This window comes from Tamandua tetradactyla, chromosome 6 (genome assembly GCF_023851605.1).
Source record: "Tamandua tetradactyla isolate mTamTet1 chromosome 6, mTamTet1.pri, whole genome shotgun sequence".
NCBI lineage: Eukaryota > Metazoa > Chordata > Mammalia > Pilosa > Myrmecophagidae > Tamandua > Tamandua tetradactyla.
The window spans coordinates 19,319,551-19,338,395 of NC_135332.1; the positions used below are offsets into that span (position 1 = coordinate 19,319,551).

Here is an 18,845-nt window from a genome sequence, read left to right on the forward strand (position 1 = left end):
ATGCTACTACACACCTATTAGAAAGGCTAATTTTTTTTTTAATGGTAGTAGCCAAAGCAGGTGAGACTAGGGGCAAGAGCAGCTCTTACTTTAGATGCTGGTCTCACAACTAAAACCACAATAGAAAACATCATCTCATCCCTGGGGTAATTGTTATGCTGTGGATACTACTTCTGCTGGAAGATACTAATTTACCCAATTATGTGCCAGAGCAGGGTAGCACCCGGGAGGCAGCTAGAGGAGCATATGGAACAGGGTGGAGGGGCCCCGGGAGGGGGGGGGCCCTGCAAGAAGTTTTATGGAGAATGAACAGTGGGGCCAGCTCCAGGAGCAGTCGGCCAGGGTTTTTTCTGCTTAAAGGGCAAGCAGGTGTTTCTCAGTAGATGCTTAAGTCAGCTAGCCCTAGTCACAGCAGAGAAGGGCTGAGGGCAGGGAGGCTTCTGCGTCTCTGTGTACCTAAACAAAAATAAAGCCTCAAATGGATAATCATTTAAAAAAAAGATACATACGTTACACTCTTTGTTTTAACTTGGGACATAAAATCACATTCAACTGCTGATCTAATGAGTTCAGGCAAAGCCTTTTATCTGCATAGAGCCTAAGGTTTGTGATTTGAAGTTGTTTTTTTTTTTCTTTCAAAAACCAACCACAATATGTGGTCTGAGAGTCTAGCTTGATTTTTATTTTTTTTTGTTTTCTTGTAAAGTGGAAAATAAAATTTAAAGAAAGTTGTGAAGCAAACTGACTGCAGAATCTGCCTAGATTTTTACAACTGTCTCCCTCCCATCTTTTTTGTGATACTTTTTACTGTGAAATCACACATACCAAGGGTGTATGAAATATAAATTCATGATATAATGAATTATTATAAAGCAGCTATTGTGTATACTTTCCACCGGTGAAGAAACAGCACCCTGTCAGCCAACCAGAAGCACCCCTAGGCTCTCCCTGGCTCACCCCTTCCCAGCCCCTCCAGCCAGGGAACAGTACCCCGACTTTAAAGATAATCACTTACTTGTTCATGTTATAATTTTACCACCTAAATAGGTTTCCCTAACCACATTTTAGTTTTGTCTGCTTTTAAACATTTAATAAAGAGTCATTTAAAATGTATTCTTTTGTGCCTGGTTTTGAGACAGTTTACAAGTTTAACTTCAGTATTTTGTATAACTTTATGAATTTATGTGTATCACTTTATGCATTTATGCATACTACTCTGAATTTATGTGCATCACTCTATGAATTTACACATTCATAAAAGTATATAAATGTAAGCTTTCTTGAAAGAAGGAAGGCAGGAAAAGCAGAATGTCTGCTGTCTTACTCAAGCCTGTCGGAAGATATCGATGTACAAACAGGGAGGTGTATAAACAGGGAGGCTGTCTTGTCCAGGAGATGCCCTTATCTCAGACAAAGGAGTTCAGCTAAGGCCCAGATAGTAACTCCTGCCCTACAAGTTCTGTCTCTGTACTTTACCAATGTTTTCCACCCTTTCCCATAGTAACTTCCACCTTGCTCACTAGCCTATATAATCTAGAAACAAAGAATATCTGGGATTCAGACTTTGAACGGAAGTCCTCTGAGCCTCCCAGAAATAAAAGTTTTGCTCACTTCTCAGAGGCTCAGGTGCTTTCTTGGGTGTTGATTGGAGTTTTCCCTACTTCAGTTTCTTTTGCTCAATACTAGGTTTTAAAAAATATATAATTTTGTTTTTATTTGAGAGGTTGTAGGTATATAGAAAAATCATGCAGAAAAAAGTTCCCATATACTCATTCTATTATTAATACTTTGCATTAGTGTGGTACCTTTGTCACAATTGATGAACATTATTATAATTATACTATTAACTATAGTCCATAGTTTATATTACGGTTCAGTTTGTGTTGCATAGTTCCACATTGTCTTTTTTTTTTTTAATTTCCTATCCCAGTAACAGCTTCACAACCTAAAACTTCGCCTTTTAATAACATTCAAATACCTAATTTAGCAGTATAAATTACACTCACAACATTGTGTTACCACACACCATCCATTGTCAAAGCCTTTCCCTCACCCCAAGCAGAAATTCTGCACCAACTAGGGCTTCACTCCCTATTTCCTATCCCTACTCTGCCCCCGGTCATCTGTTTTCTAGTTTCTGACTCTATTAATCTGCTTATTCTAATTATTCTCTACCAGTGAGAGCATAAAATATTTCTCCTTTTATATCTGGCTTATTTCACTCTACATGATGTCCTCAAGGGTCATCTGTATTGGAGCATGCACCAAAATTTCATCGTTTTTTACAGCAGAATAATATTCCAGCCTATGCATATACCACATTTTCTTTGTCCCTTCATCAGCTGACAGACACTTGAGTTGCTTCCATCTTCTGGCTATCTGAATAATGCCACTATGAACACTGGTGTGAAAAGTATCTGTTTGAGTCCCTGCTTTCAATTCTTTTGGGGATATACCTAGAAATGGGACTGTCAAGTCACGTGGTAGTTCTACACTTAACTTTCTGAGCTATATTAGGTTTTTAAGATTCAACTACACTGTTGTGTGTAGGTGCAGATTTTTTCATTTTCATTGTGTGCAAATCTCTCAAATAAGCTATGTTATGTGTTTCTTTCATTCTATCTTCTTCCTCTAACAGGTATTTTAATTAAAAAAAAATGTTTATCCCCTGGATATATTTAATTACAAACTAGAACTTGTGTTAGGAAATTTAATTCAAGCGTACATATTGTTAAATTTTTAGTGTGCTAACATACACACACATAGATAACAGAAAAATTACCATTTTAACCACTTTTAAGTGTGCAATTCAGTGACATTAAGTACATTTAAAATGTTGTGCAACTTTACCACCATCCATTAACAAAACAATTTCATCACCCCAAACAGAAACTCTACCCATTAAGCAAACACTCCCTTGGTAACCTCCAATGTCTTCTCTTGTCTCTATCAATTTGCCTACTCTAGATATTTCATACCAGTGGAATTATACAATGTGTCCTTTTGTGTCTGGCTTATGACATTTTACATAAGGTTTTTAGAGTTGATCCATGTTGTATCATATACCACAACTTTGTGAATAATGCTGCTGTGAACACTGGCATTATTGTTTAAGTCCTTGCTTTAGATAATCTGGGGTATACACCCTAGAAGGAGAAATTGCTATGTCATATGGTAATTTCATGTTTAACTTTTTGAGGCTCCACTAAACTGTTTCCCACAGTGGCTGCACCATTTTACATTCCCACTAGCAATGTGCGAGGGTTTAAACTTTCCCACGTGCTTGACAACACGTGTTACTTTCTGTATTTCAGGCATGTTCTGATGCTTATAATGATGGCCTCTCTTCCCGAGAGAGTTTTCATTTGTTTCTTCAGGGGCTTGGGGGTGCCAACCACCCCTGTATCAAAGACCACTGTGCTCAAGGCTAAGGTAAGCAGGTCCTGGACCATGACGGCTGGAAGAGCAGCAGGTGTGATTCTGTGCAAGGGCTGAATCACTTGGCATGAGGCTTTTTGAGGTCTCAGCTCAAAATGATGTTACTTGAATAGTCTCAACCCTCTGCAGGCTCCAGGCATCAACTTCTGTTTCCCCTTGCAAGCTGCCACAAGCTCAGCTCAGCTGCATTTCCAGGAATATCGTCAGGTTATGAGCGCAGCTTTGATGGGCTGCGCTTACCTTTCTTGGTTCTTATCTTTCCCCAGATGCTGGCCAGCACCCTCAGATACTTTAAACTCTCTGCTACCTTCAAATGTGTATTTCAGATTATGCCCCAGATTCCTTACTGCCCTCAATGGAAGTCTCCAAATACAAGGTGGTGATTGCTGGATGCAGTGCCTCTCATTGACACTGGATCTATTTGCTATTATTTGAAGAATTGTGTCTTTACAGAATCACCATAATTGTTAAATAAACTTGCCTTTGAGACCTTCCAAAGTATTCCTTTTCCCACTCATATTTCATTGGTCTGTGTTATTAGATTAAAGGATTGTGACAGTCAATATAACCTGAACTACAGGAAAGGCATCTAGGTGATTTACAGTGTGGCCTCTCATGGTGGCTGTTTGGAGTACCACGTGTCTTTCAGAATCCTGTGCGTTATTCATTTGGCAAGGAGAAGAAAGCTTCCACTGCACCATGAAGCTGATTCTGAACTTCAGGGATAAACCCTGAGTAAACATAACTACAGATAGTAAGCACTCTTTGACATTAGTACATCAACTCTGAGACAAGAAAGTGGTCCTCTGGGCTTGGGGGGTGGGGCGGGCTGCCATGGATGGGTAAGGAGGGAAGCAGTGTCTGATTGGGGGGTGCTGCAGATAGGACAGGGATGACGGAACCACAAGAGGCTCTGGCTAGGGTGAAGATGAACTCGGTTTGGAAAACACTGGCTAAGAACTTCCTTGATACTTGATACTTTGGTGCTGATGAACTTATGATCAACACTAGAAACCTACTGGAGTTTTATACCTTGTTCAATTGATAGCATATATTTACTGACAGCAGCACATGTATCTGAAACTTTTAACTTAATTAAGAAAAAGAGAAGCCTTCTTCTGCCCTTAGGGGCTAAAGGTCTTGAAACTGATGAAGCTGTGCCAGACAATCGCATAAGTCACAATACAGTATGGCTCATGCTATTCAACACTATGAAGAAACGATGCTTTCGGAGCCCAGCAGATGGGTACAGCTGCCAGAGATGCAGAGTCACTTTTCATTTTTCAATGTCTCTGTTTTATGTTCTGGGTAATTTCCTTAGATGTATTTTCCAGTTCAACAATGCTCTATTTTGCTGTATCTAATCATTTTGCAACCTATTCAATGTGTTTCTAATTTCAAATTTTCACTTCTAGAAGTTTTTTCTGATTTTTTTTCTAGATTTATTTTTTTTATAGTTCCACATTCTTTCCTTATGGCTCCCATTCCTTCTTTTATCTCATCCATATGTTTAAACATGAGTCTTTTTGTAGTCTCTTTCTTAGTGTTTTATCATCTCAAGTCTTTGTAGACAATCCTCTGGTTTTGTTGTGTCTGCTGAGCTCCGAGCAGATCATTTCCTTGAGTGTTCTGCAATTATGACTTGTGAGCATATTTTTGGCAGTTGTCACATTAATCCAGGAGCTTCCTACACAGAGGTGATATAAACGGCTGGCTTCCTACAACATGGATGCTATAAATTTGGACCACAAACATCACCTGGCCCAGCTTTCTTTTTTTACAGAGGATTTTCTATTTTTTATCTACATACACACACACAGGTATACACACAATCCACACAGAGAAAGCTACCTTATCTGGCAGGTGGGCTTTAAAATTTTCCCCTTTCATTAAGAAAAACAGCATTTTGTGAACCTCGGTACAAATGCTTTGTTCATGAGCTTGCCCCATGGTCCTGCAGAGGTGTGAAATAAAGGTCATAGCCATGGGTCTGGGGCCCCTTAGGTACCCACTTGTTACGAGCCCCTCATAACTGCTGCTTCCCCCCTCCCCTACAGCTGCCATGGTCTCAGCTCCTGCCTACAGCTATAGGTTTCACTGCTCCTTTTGCTTTTGACATCTGGTTATTTCCATTCTTTCTGGAGTGCTCAGCCAGGTATTAAAACTTTTAAAATTACCTTTTAATCAGGTTTCTAGGTGATTTGAACAAGGGAGACTTAGCTGTAGTTTCGTTTATTGTGTGTCCAAAAATGAAACTGAGCCCATAATGACATCTTCATTGAAGAAGCTAAATCATATGTGGTCAGGCCAACCGGTTACCTTTACATTAGGGCCAAAGTGACAGGCTGCCAGAAAATGATTTCAGTCCTCTGTAAGCAATTCTTAGGTGGTGGCAGCAAGTTCTTTCTAATATAATTAGAATAAAGCAACACAAGGATACAAAACAGGATACTTACCAGGCTGGGTTTGATGCCCACACTTTCAGCTGCTTCAAATGCCAACAAGAGATTTCTTTTCTAGGTTAGAAAGACAGAACTAGAATTATCAACGGAAATATATACATATATAGCTAGTAAAGAATGCAAGCTGACACTCCCATATAGATTATCTACTACTATAAAACAATCAAACCTTTATTTGTATCAATAGGAAAACATGGTCTCATTTCAAGAAAAAAAAAAGATTAATAGCTAGGGCTGTCATTAAAAAACAGGCCCTTGATGGGCTCCTGATTAGCAAAGATACATTTGGGTTTGATTATTTCTATTTATTATATTCACATTCTGTTGTGTAACAACAGCTATTTAGCCATCATGCCACATCGAAAATTTTTCAAACAATATATGCACACTTAAATATAACCAAATGAAAAACCGTTCCTTAATCCAATCCTGGTCCTTAAGAGAACCACTTTTAATTCCTCTCTCTAGTTCTTCTGGTGAGTACCTCCACATCTCTAAATAATATGCTTATAGCACGACCTCTAATTTCTAAAATGTAAGCATTTTCTACCAACTCCCTCCCCCTCCTAAGATGAACAAGGACTTGGATGTCTTGTGCTTTTCTCCTCCCTGTAGTCACAGCTCCTTTAACAGTTAAGCCTGTTGACTTTAGATAATATGCCTAAGCTTCTACTTCTCGTGGGTGGCACTTCCTGGCTCCACTTTGTCTGATAAGGAATAAGTGCCCCTAGCCTTTCTTCCATCTTGTCAAGTTTCACTTTTAAACTGTTAAAACTTATAACCTTGGTTTCCTTCCTTATAATCAGCTTTAGGTCTTCTGTGCTTTCTTATAGGATGATCCTGGAAGCTGCAGACGATAAACAGCATTTCCACTGTGGTGTGCCACGACACTTCCTTTCCTAATAGTTCCCAATCAGCTCCTGGGACACTCAGAGAACTTTCAGAAGGATTTTCCTCTTCGTAACTCTATCAGCCATTCAAAATCACACGACCTTTTAGTTTGCTCCAGATATGGACTCTGCTTTCCTGAAAAGTTTCCATTATAGTTTCTGCTTGTTTTGGATTTTTTTTATTAGGAAAAAAACTATACGCCTCCTTCTAGTCTTCTAGCCTCCTACTCATTCTGACTACGGATCATAAATTCATAATACTCTTCCTGCAACCCACTGAGTTTCTGTCATAACATGGTAGGAACGCCTCGTATTTTGGCGCTAACTTCTCCACACTGCTCCTCTTTTTTTCTTCTTGATACCCTTAAACACTTAATCATTCCATTTTTCTATGAAATCCTTCACTCTGGCATTGTTTCATTGGTTTCCTCTTAGGAAGGGCTGTGGGGGACACCTTCTGGATACACTCACATGTGAAAATTTTTCTTTTCTACCATCACACTTGGTTAATAGTCTGGCTACGCATAGAATTTTGGGCTGAAAACAACTGGGCCCTATGTTTGGCTCTCGTTTGTTGCTTCTTTCTGAGAATTTTTCTGGCTCTTCTCCGATGTCTCTTCACTCAGATGAACTCAAGGATCATTCTGGTCATGCCGCTCCTCTTCAGAATTCATTTCAATGCCATTAGAATTACATTAAATTTTAATTAAATTGGTAACATTAAGTATAATTGGTAAATTAAGTGAAATTGAGAGGCAAATGTTTCTCTGCCTATTCATGTTTTATGTTCCTCAGGAGGATTTCACAGTTTCGTGCACTCAGATGCTATACCTAATTCCATGCCTCTACACACATTCCCCACTGCTCTTACCCTCTGCCCCTGCCCTCCCTTTGGGTGCCTTGGTTGCAAGGGGTTTGTTCGTCTGACCCTGAAGCAAACTCCACTATAGAGACCAGGTCAGAGAAAACAGTGCCTGCACGTTTTCCCGCAGCATGTGGTCAAGGCCTGGGAAGCATCTGGTCTGTGATGGCCTTGCTCAAGCCTCCAGGCTTCCCCTAGATTGAGGGATATTCGTGGGGACAGACAGGGCTCCTTGCACAGCTTTCTGTAACTGGGCTTCGTTCTGTTGAGAGGTCCATCAGGGAATTGGCTCCTGGCTTCCTTCAATTTTGCCCAAACTAGGGTCAGAAATCTCCTATTTTGGTACTAATGAGGCCTCTGTCCCCATTTCAGGATCCTCCTGGTTAGTTTTTGGCAGTGGATATGTTTGTAAGCCAGTTCAGGCTACCACCACTCCACAAGCCTGGAGACAAGCCTGGTCCTGGCTTTCTGAAACGTTCTCTGACCTCCAGGTCCATTTCCCTGCACCTTCACCTGCAGACAGAACTCAACTTTCAAAGGTTCCTGCCGCATGTGATAGGCTAAGAACAGGCTAGTGTTTTAATCTGCACTCTTTGATTTCTAGCAAGGTTTAGGAAGGCATTTCTAAACCAGAGGTTTGATTCCAAATTCCCTCAAGACCCTCGAGTCTGATTCTGGTGAAACCACTGGTGGTTTCTAAGCAGCCACTGAACAGAGAAGAAAGGGTCCATGCTGAAAACGGGTCTCAAAATACTCTGAAATAGTATTCAGCCTAACATGGAACATTACGGAGACACGGGTGGCTTTAAAAAAAAAAAAAAAGATCTTTTCACAGTTTCATTGAGATATACTCACGAACCAGACCAACCATCTGAAGGGGACAATCACCGGCTCCCAGCACCCATATCAATTTTAGAACATTTTCATTATCCCAGAAAAGAAATACAAAGAAAAAAAGAACATGCGAATTCCCTCATACCCCTTATCCTCCCCCATTATTGATCGACAGTAAAGGTGTGCTACATTTGCTGTGGGCAGTGAAGGAGTATTAAAATATTACTAAGTCCATAGCTGCAGTAGGTACATTTCCTAGAAATGGCTTTTGTTCACAAAAATGATTTTCATGCGTTTGCGCGGCAGCAGCATCCTAGAGACCAATCTGCCAACCTCAGTCTGGGCCCTGGGTCTGGCTGCTGTGCAGAGGCCAGGTGGGGAGCAGGAGCCTCTGAGGGTGCATGTGGGGGGCGCGGGAGAGGTGCATGGGAGGTGTGTATGTGGGGGAGAGCCCACAAGGGTGTCTGTGTGCGTGCGGGGGGATACGTGGGGGAGGTGGGCACGCGTGTGGGGGAGGGTGCATGGGGGTTTGCGTGGGAGGATGTACAGGGGGAGGGCGTGTGTGTGTGGGGGGAGGGTGCGTGGGGGTGGGTGCACGGGTGTATGTGTGCGTGGGAGGGGCGATGGTGTGTGGGGGAGGGTCTGCTGGGTGGACATGCCGTGGGCCCCTCCCCCGCGGGCTGGGCGCTCCGTGGCTTGCTGCCTCTGCTTGGGCCTGGGTGGAGGTGAGCTGGGGTTCTGGACTTTCAGCTCCAGGCATAGGCTAACCCCTCCCAGGTGGGGCTCCGCCATCCACCCTGGTCTGGGGCGGGGGGGCAGTTCCAAGAGGAGAGGAGAGTCCACTATCCCCTGAAACAAATGGAAGACAGGAGTCCAATTCCAGAATCGCCCCTGTCATGTTCATATTTCATTTCAGAGGCTGGCAAAAAGGTCCCCATTCTACCACCTGCATCTGCCGGGCCAAAGCGGGAGAGTTTCTAGGTGACAGATGACCATACTCTTTTTTTTACTGAAAAACCTCCCAACCCTTCCACAGTCACTTGTAGCCTGTGGTTGTATTTCTCTTTAATATAATAGAGGACATTGGGTTCATTTTAGGAGAAATTCCCTATTCAATACAGACGTCAAACCTACTAGGTTTGATTGCTTCCCTCCAGGTGGGGCAGCTCCCGATTCCTGAACTTTCCGAACTACAATTAGCTATACCATAGATTTCAGATTTAGAGCTTTTATAGGTTTTACAAACATGGGCCTTTTCTGTGCCCTTCTGGGTGGATGTGCACACCAAAGTAAAAACCAAACACACAACTGGGTGCTTTCTAGTGCAAGGCTAAAGGCCCCACTTGCTCTAACAGCGCCTAAAGGGTACGTTCCATTCAAAGCAGCTCGTTCCCTCTGAAGCCCCAATCCAAATATGCCTCTTCTGGGGAAACCTTCCCTGCTTTATCCTGCTCGCTGCTCGAGTATGATTTCCCCATGGTGACTTCCTCAAGTATGCTCCACTTTATACTCTACTGATTCACCTGTTTTGACACATTATTTTGAAAACCCTCATCAATAACTTAGAGAGATATGGGCCTCTCACCTCGCAGAGTGTAAGTGACCCCAAGGACATGCTCTGCACACGCTGAGGTTCCACGGGGAAACAGGGAGCCACACATTCCTTCAGGGATGAGGGTGGAGGGTAAACAATCAGCAGAGTCCAGGGGTCCAGGGCAGAGACCCAACCCTGCTGACAGGGAGGCTGTGAAGTCCAACACATCTTTCAATGGAGGATTCCTGACATCTGGAGATGATCCCTTGAAATCTCATCACTGACCCGCAGTCCCTTACTGTCTGATTTAACTACTCCCTGATGACAGCTTTATAGGTTAGGGAAAGAGATTCAACCCTGAACGGCAGAAATGAGGTCCCCAGGCTATAAGGAAGTAGTCAACAGTGCAGCCAACTGTCCTGAACGCTCCCCTGTCATTGGGGGGTGGCCAGGTTGGGCCCTCGCAGCGGCTGCAAGATGGTGGATGGGGATGGCACCTGAGTCCACAGATAAAGCCCCACGGGCTTCCAGGTGTGAAAGCAAACACTTTAGGCTCATTATTGCCCAACAGCATCTAGTGCCTTGAGGAGAAAGGACCAGGTCTGCTGGCATGACTGCAAGCTAGCCGGTCGCCCGTCCAGGGGGACGTGGCTTTTAGAGAGCGTGTGTAGAAGCACCTCAGCTTGTTGTGGTTTCCAGCAGAGCGCGTTGCTGCTTTGCCTCAGTTCATGCTTGCAGCACTAGTCCCTGAGTTCTCTGCATGGAAACAGAACAGGGCGAGGGTGGGCAGGAGCAGGCACGAGGCCACCGGGGTATGCTGAGTTTCCTGGTGTGGCACACCCACGGAGTGCACCCGACTGCCACGGCCCCGGGTCTCCACATGCCAACACCACCCTGGCTTTTCTCCTGCTTGGGCCGCTGCTGCCCAGTCCCCTGTGCTGGGCATCCTCTACCTCCACAGCCAATGGTGCCCTTGTGGTGTGTGCCTTGGCCCTCTTCCCTCTGCACCTCCCCTAGGGCACTTCTCACGGCTTTAAATACCAGCTATTTGTGTTCCCTCTCTCCAAGCCTACCCTGCAAATAAACTCACTGCCCTCCCCTACGTGGGACATGACTCCAGGGAAACAAGCTTCCCTGGCACCGTGGGGCAGGACTCCCAGGGATGAGCCTGGCCCTGGCACCAAAAGGTGAAGAATGCCTTCAAGACCAAAAGGGGGAAGAGAAATGGACTAAAATAGAGTTGCAGTGGCTGAGAGTTTTCAAATAGAGTCAAGAGGTCATTCTGGGGGTTAGTCTTATGCAAGTTTTAGCCAGATGTTGCAAACTAGCACAGTATGCCACACCCCAACCAAGTGTTCCTGAAAATCCTAGGGAGAGCTCTGGGCTCTATCTCAGTCTCTACAGAGTTTTTCTAAGGGAGTTTATTTTTCCCTGAAGATTCAGAGGAAGATCAAATAAGAGGGAGGACGTATAACTGAGAAGTTAGGATGTACCAAATGACTGTGACCACTAACTCATTATATACTTCTTTTTAGTGTCCAGTGTTTTATAATGGCCAGAAGCAAATATGTGAAGTTGTTGAACTATAACCCAGTAGCACTGGTCTTTGATAATGATTGTAAAACTACACAGCAAAAAAGTCCATTGCATGTTTTTGTGCAGGTCTACTTCTGGATGCTTTGTTCTGTTCCACTGACATATAATCTATCTCAGACAATACTACACTGTTTTAGTTAACCTACCCCTGTTGTAAGTCTTAAAATTGGTCAAAGTCCAATACTAGTTGTCAATAAGAGGGTGGGGGAAGGGGTATGGGATGTTTGGGGTTTCCTTTTTTCTTTTTCTAGAGTTATACAAATGTTCAAAAATGTTCATAGTGAAGAATACACACATATTTGATGATAATGTGAACCAGTGACTGCATACTTTGATGGACCATATGGTGTGCAAATATACCTCAATAAAATTACATTAAAAATGTCTACTAAAAAAAATACCATCTATACCTGCACTGCTCAATGCATTAGCCACTTCCCACATTAAGGTAAAATAAAAAAATTCAATTCCCAGTTGCACAGGCTGCATATCATGCGGCGAGGGTCCACCATATTGGCAGCACAGGTAGAGAACATTCTCATGATCCCAGAAAGTTATAGTGGGCAGTGCGGATCTACAGACTGACGACTACTCCCAAATCTGTATTTCCAGGGCTGATCTCTCCTCTGAACTCCAGGTTTGATATCCAACTGCCTGTCTCACATCTCTCCCTGCCTGTGTCACATACATCTCGGACTCGGCATGATTTGAGACATATCTATTTCTTCTCCATCTCAGAAAATGGTACGTGAAGCCAGACACTTGAGGTGGGGTGGGGGCTCTTTTGTCTCCTTCCGCTTCTCCTCCCCTACAACACGTCTGCTCCAAGATCAGTGGATTTTATATCCAGAACATACTTCACATCTTTCCATCTGCACGGCTACTGCCTGGTGCCAGTCAATGAGGGAAGCCACAGAAGACAAGTTCCTGTCTCAATTGCTGCAGTTGCCTCCTCCTGCATTCTTGCTGCCTTTCCAATTCATTTGTCCCACAGCGGCCAGAGAGATCATTTACTAAAACGAAGTGTGTCCCTCCATTGCTTGGAATCCTTTCCCATGTGCTAAGGGCAAAGTGCTGACTTCTTTCCAAACCATTGGGGAAGCCCTTGCAGGTTCTGCCCTCTGCTTCCCTGGCTCCGCCCTGGGCTTCCCTGGCATTCTTGCAGATCCTCTCCCTCTATGCACGCACCCCAGCCACAGCGGCCCTCTTCCATTACCCTGCCTACACCCTGGGCTCCTGCGCCCAGCGGATCCCTCTCTCTGGAGAGCTCCTGCGCAATCGTCCTTCAGGCAGCAGCGTGACCATCACCTCCTCAGAAAGGCCTTCCCAGCCTGAACTAGCTCCTGTTAGGCCTGGAGGACAAGAGAAACCTCTCCCACTTCCAACCGCCATCCCCTCTGGAATTACCAACCAGATACCCTGACGTGCCTGGCATGGCCCATTTTGTAACCTGCCATAGGAGATGATAAACTCAAAGACAAAAACTAGATGATGGTCCTCATAGCCCTAAAAAGAACTTAAACAGCCTTTAAGATCTTTAACCATAGAGAGGAGGAGGCCAAATTAGAAAACACAAAGGAGATGGGCGAAAGCCTCCCTCCTAGCTGCTGCCCTCAGATTGAATCCCAGAAACCATCCTGCTCCTCTGCCCTGCTTCAGATGGAAAGGACGGGCACCGGGCACTTCCTGTCCCATCCCAGGCCCTGCTGGGCTGTGCCCATGTACCGTGGGACAGCCACTGGAAATGGGACTGTCCTGCCCTGAAAACCCCATTTCCAGGGAAGACTCCCCATGTCCCCCGGACCCGAAGCGGGATCGTCCTTCCACACCTCCTCGGCCTGACGACAGACCATGGAGGGCCCTGGCTCAGAGAGGCCCCACGTCTCCACCACTGAGTCTGGACCCAGGTCGCTATCAAGGCTGGTGGGAAGTGGGTCTCCTTTTTACGGACTCAGGGCCATGCAGTCGGTTCCCCCCGAGCACTCATAACCTCCTCGGCTGCTCTGGAGGGGAGCGCCGCACAGGGTGGCTGCCAATTCCCAGGTCCTCAGGAGCCCAAGATCCCATAGGCGGCCCCACTGTGCCTCCCAACGCACTCCACCAGGACCGCCACCAGATGCCCCTGCCCTTACCAGGCCCTCCACCCATTTCCCCAGTCTGTGTCGTGGCACATCCTCTCCCCCTTTAATTACTGAACCAGTCAGGTGCTCAGCACAGACTCTCACATTCTCCCAGCAATTCCCTATACTCCCTACCTGTCCCTCCCTACTCCTGGCCTGTGACATTTTATCCAAACACTGAAATCATCTCTCTACTTGCTCACCTTCCAGAACCCTTAAAACAACAATTCCTAACATTCCTGCTGGAGAATTCCTTCCAAGGCACCTTCCAGGACTCCCAGTGGCAGCAGATCCGGTCCTTATTCTACCTCCACCCAAACCATGGCACTGACCCCCTGCTGTTCCCAATGACCCTTCCTCTTACCTGTCCTCACCACAGCCGCCCCCCTGTATCCACTCCAGTCTCACCTGAGCCCGGCAACTCCTCAACCCACCCAACTCCTCCGATGGCCTGGGATGCTGGCTCTGCCCTACACACCTGGCCTTGTGTCTTCCACCGTGCTCCCTGCTCCTGCCTGCTCTGTGCTACCCGCTGAGGCACTCTCCACCTCGAGCACATTATCCAAGGACCCGGCCTCTCTGCTGGTCCTCGAAGCCCCCTTACCACCCTAGCAAAAACCTCCTCTCAGAATAAACAACCCAACTCACACAGCCCTCCGTTTCTCCCAAAGAACCCCTCGCCCGGGGGCAAATTCACCAAAACCTGCAACTCCTTACCCAAGCACCCTCATGCATGATGCGCCCTTCCTTCCCACATAACACCCCAATAGGGGACCTCAATCCTCTGACTGCAGCGCCACTCTCACTGTCCATGCCCTCATCAACCACATGTCAGAAACCTAGCAGGCTCCTACACATATGCCACCCAGGATTTCCCTCCGCCAACAACGGCACAACAACCAGCTCTTGGGGCTCCCTTTTTTTGCCAAGAGTGGGGACAAATAAGCACAAAAATCCTAAATTTAAAACACAATGGAGAAAAAATGCTTTTCGGCAGTATCAAGGTGGCTCAGTGGCAGAGTTCTTGCCATCCCAGAGACCCGGGTTCAATTCCCAGTGCCTGCCCATGTGAAAAAAAAAGAACAACAACAAAAAAAACCCACAATGGAGATATTTCCTCCACAAACCAACGCCCCACTGTGCACCTCCTGCTAAGGATTCACCGCTTATGTGCATCTTGACACATATAAATTCTACCTTGCTATTGAAACCCACAACTTAACCTCAAATCATTTCCAACTGCTCACTGCAACTGTACCCACCTCCTCCGTAATCTTCCAGGAACATGAAGGAGTGTCCAATTGGGATGCCTCCATGTTAACACACCAACTCACTTTTCCCCTGGAAGGGCGCTTAGACTCCCAGCCTGGAATCGTCTTCCTCTGCAGATTCTAGGCCTATCTATGCCTTCCCGCCATAGTCGGGCACCTGAACCCTAGCCCTCCTCTCACCCTCCATCTCTGCAGCCCAAAAAACATGTCCTTCCCAATTCCACCAACTTACTCTAAAGCCTCTGCTCCTGGTGAGCTGCTCTCTCCTAATCTCTCTCTTAGCTGGACTAAGCATCTCCGTGGGGATCAGCACTGGCATCGCAGACGTCACCCTGGTGGCACCACTATCCACCCAATTAGCCAGAAGCTTACAAGAAACTGCAAAGCAACCGGACATCCTGCAGAACCAGGTCGATTCTCTAGCAGCAGCAGTCCTCGCAAACAAATGCGCACTAGACCAGTTCACCGCGGCACAGGGAAGAAACTGTGCATTCTTGCAAGAAACATGTTGTTTTTTTCGCCAATAAATCAGGCCTGGTACAAGAGGGAGCAGAAGCACTCAGAGAACAAGCCAGAATTCTAACAGAACACTCCCCCAGTTTTTTCTCTATTCCTTGGAAGCAATGGATTCTCCCCTTGATAACTCCCCTAATTCTCCTGCTTCTAATGCTCATTTTTGACCCCTGCTGTATAAAACTCCTCACCAAACTCATCACAAAAACATCAAAAAACATCTCAGCCTCATGGCAACCCAATTTTACTCTTATCCCACAACCCCCATCAGCCTCCAATTTCTCCTCCTCAGGACAACTACATCCCACCTCAGCAGGAAGCAGCTATAGAAACTGACCATCGTCTCTATCTACCACCACCAAAGAGACTGGAATATTAGGCCTGGAGGACCTAAAAACCTTCCCCCACTTCCCAAGACCGCGTCACCAAGCAGGACCAAACCCAGAGTCCTAGGTCTACCCCCGCAATCACACACGGTCAGAGTGCCTGGAAAACAATGTAGAATCGAAACCCACAGTTCTAAGACCACCCTCCATGACTACGCACGGGCACCCTACTCTGAAAGCATCACATAGCAAAATGGAAACTTACCATTAGCTCACCCCTGCCAAGTTTTTATGCCCAACTCCCCTGACCCAAGCCATAAAACCCTATGCCCTGCTGCTCCAGTGCACTGCTCCCTCTGAGCACTGCCCAGGGAGTTCTGTCTCTTCTGAAATAAAGCCTTTGCCTGAACTCCTTCATTTTCACTTGGCTCTTGGTGAGTCTGCCTTTCAGCTCCCCCATTCTCGCTCACAGCACTTTGTTTCCCATATAGGCCTTTCATGATTCATAATTATTTACTGATAATTTTACTCATTACAGGTTTATTAACTTTGTTTCTTGTCTGCCTGGTGCATGAGGGCTAAGAACACACCTATAGTGTTTATCACTGTCTTTATTACACTGCATGAGGCTTGGCAAAAAATCCCAGCCTGGGTGAGAGCAGGCCCACCCAACACAGCACTCTCCACGGGATACCGCGGAATCTGATTTGTGGGACGTTCTTGATCAGAGGTTGGCCAGGTCTGCCCACAGCCTGTTTTTTTGAATCAAGTTTCATTGGAACGCAGCCACCCCTTCTCCTTTGCATTTCGTCTACAGCTGCTTTGCATGGCAAAGGCAGAGTTGGGTAGTTGTGGCAGACCAACTACCTCACAAAGCCTACACAGCCCTTAATGGGAAGTTTTCCAACCCTGGGGATCATATTAAAAAAAAAAAATGGCTCTGTGAGTTGAATATATTTTAGCCCAAACACTGTCACACAGGTTTCTTTAATACAGAGCTTCTTGAAGTCTTTCATGTGCTCATGTGCATTGTGCAATTTCCCCAGCTTATGTGAGCCCTGAACTCTTTTTTGGTGGTGCTTGCTGGTCCTTTGGAAGAGATTTTGCAAAATGCAGGTGAACATCTTCCTGAAACTACAAAGGTGAGACTCCATCAAGGCCTTTTTTGTGGAAAATCTCTCAGTAGTCACTGTGAAGTGAACTGGTCTCCATGCATTTTTTTCCCCTTAAACTCAACAAAGGGTGCACATTGAAGAAGGGAAGTGAGAAGAATTCATGGAGGGTGGGATTGCAAGGTGAGGATGCACAGTGAGGAGTCCTCTGAGACCTGGTCCCTGTGTGTGAATCTCTACCCCAGGCCTGAACGTCCTCCCACACTGAACATATCGGCATTCCCAGGAAGGCCCCTTGCACTTTCCAGAAGAGAACTAAATATAAGTGGCAGGTGACTTACTTTCTCCTGGCTGCTGAGCTCCTGGTAGGGGATGTGAGCAGGGAGGTAGGTGTGCAGGAGAGCACAGAGCGCCAAGCCGTCACTCCAGCTGCTGCTGAAGTTGGTGATGTCGATGTTCTGTGGGAAAAAGAGTAGCCCCTGTCACCAAACCATGCAGAGTCACAGAGAACAGACGGGACTCAGCTAAGATGGGTGCCCATCTTTTGGGTTCTCAGTGCAGAGGGATAAGAATAAACTACCCAGATTTGCTGAGGATGCATTTAATCTTGGTGGCAGGAATGGCCTGCTGTTGCCCAAATTATTTGTAGACTGGCATGAAAAAAGGCTTCAGTGCTGAAGACGCTAGGGAATTTCTGACCTCTGGGAGACCTGAGCATATCGGCATATTCCACACTCAGAGGTGTCCCATCCTGAAATCAACCCGCCTGATTGGCTGTGTGCATCCCAGCATTTCTCAGACCTATTTGACCATGGAAAGAACTGTCATCATTGTCATCGATGCCGTCATCATCACCACTGCCATCATCATGTTTAACACCAACAACAAGGAGACCGAGATAAAACAAGATCTCACACTAAAGTGACTTTCCAGAAACCAGATAGGTCCCTGGTCCAGATAAGTCCTGAAACCTAGAGGCCCAGCCTCTCCAGAACATCAGCTAGTTCCATCCCCCTACCCCATATTAGTGACAGACCCTTCCAACATGAAAAAGTTAGAAAGGCCACAGCCCGAACACCCCTAAAGAGAGGTATGGAAAGACCAAAGGTGATGGTGGAGTAATACAGAGAAGGTAGGGTTTAACAAATGAATATGACTGTTGAATCATTAAATTGATATCCCTTTTAGTTTCCAGTATTTTAGAGTAGCTAGAAGTAAAAACCTAAAATTGTGGAATTGTAACCCAAGCCAAACTCTGAAACATTGTCTACAACTAATTGTGGTGCAGTAGAAATTTATTGCTTTTTTGTATATATGCTATTTTTCACAAAAAAAGAAGGAAAAAAGTCAATTGATGATAAAAAATATATATATTTAAGCCCTCTAGCCTCCTATATTCTGGGGCAGCTAAAAGGAAATATCTGAGAGGATTGTATGGTAGTCCGTGACAAACTCTGGGATCTGTCCTGTAACTACTTGTTGAAGAGCTTTGAAAACTATCGCTTTTTTTATTGCTTTGCTTTGAATATATGTCATACTACACAACAACAAAAAAAATAAAAACAAAACAAGATCTCAAAGACTTCTGCAGTGGTCTTGGTGCTGGCCCCGGCTGCTGCACTCCTCGCCCGACAACTTGGTGTTCACAGTAGGGAGAGAAACACCCACATTCCCAGCACTCTCCATGGCAGCCACCAGCCAACAGTCCTCTGGGGAAGAAAGGAGCTTCTTCGCAGGACAGCAGGGAACCTGGAGGCTGCTCAGAAGACACTCACAGTCAAAGTAAAACCCACCTTGCTGTCACTGCCATTGGAGAAGATGGCTCATGAAGATTCCCAGGCAGCGACCCTCACCATGTGGCTGCCCCGGCATGCCTCCCCCCAACTG

The 18,845-nt window shown here is 45.5% G+C and overlaps 1 protein-coding gene across 9 annotated transcripts in view; it reads right to left on the minus strand.

Annotated features, from left to right (window-relative positions):
- The window catches only part of SPECC1 (sperm antigen with calponin homology and coiled-coil domains 1), a 307,237-nt gene that overhangs the window by 9,533 nt on the left and 278,859 nt on the right, over positions 1–18,845 (minus strand). For all 9 annotated transcript variants that reach the window (XR_013177470.1, XM_077163993.1, XM_077163991.1 and 6 more), the window contains 2 exons: positions 17,300–17,416; positions 5,895–5,954 (listed from right to left, as the gene is read on the minus strand). Coding sequence is in view for 8 of the 9 variants with exons in the window: in XM_077163993.1 (XP_077020108.1) it covers positions 5,895–5,954; positions 17,300–17,416 (177 nt within the window). In the remaining variant the exon portion in view is untranslated. The remainder of the gene's footprint in view (positions 1–5,894; positions 5,955–17,299; positions 17,417–18,845) is intronic.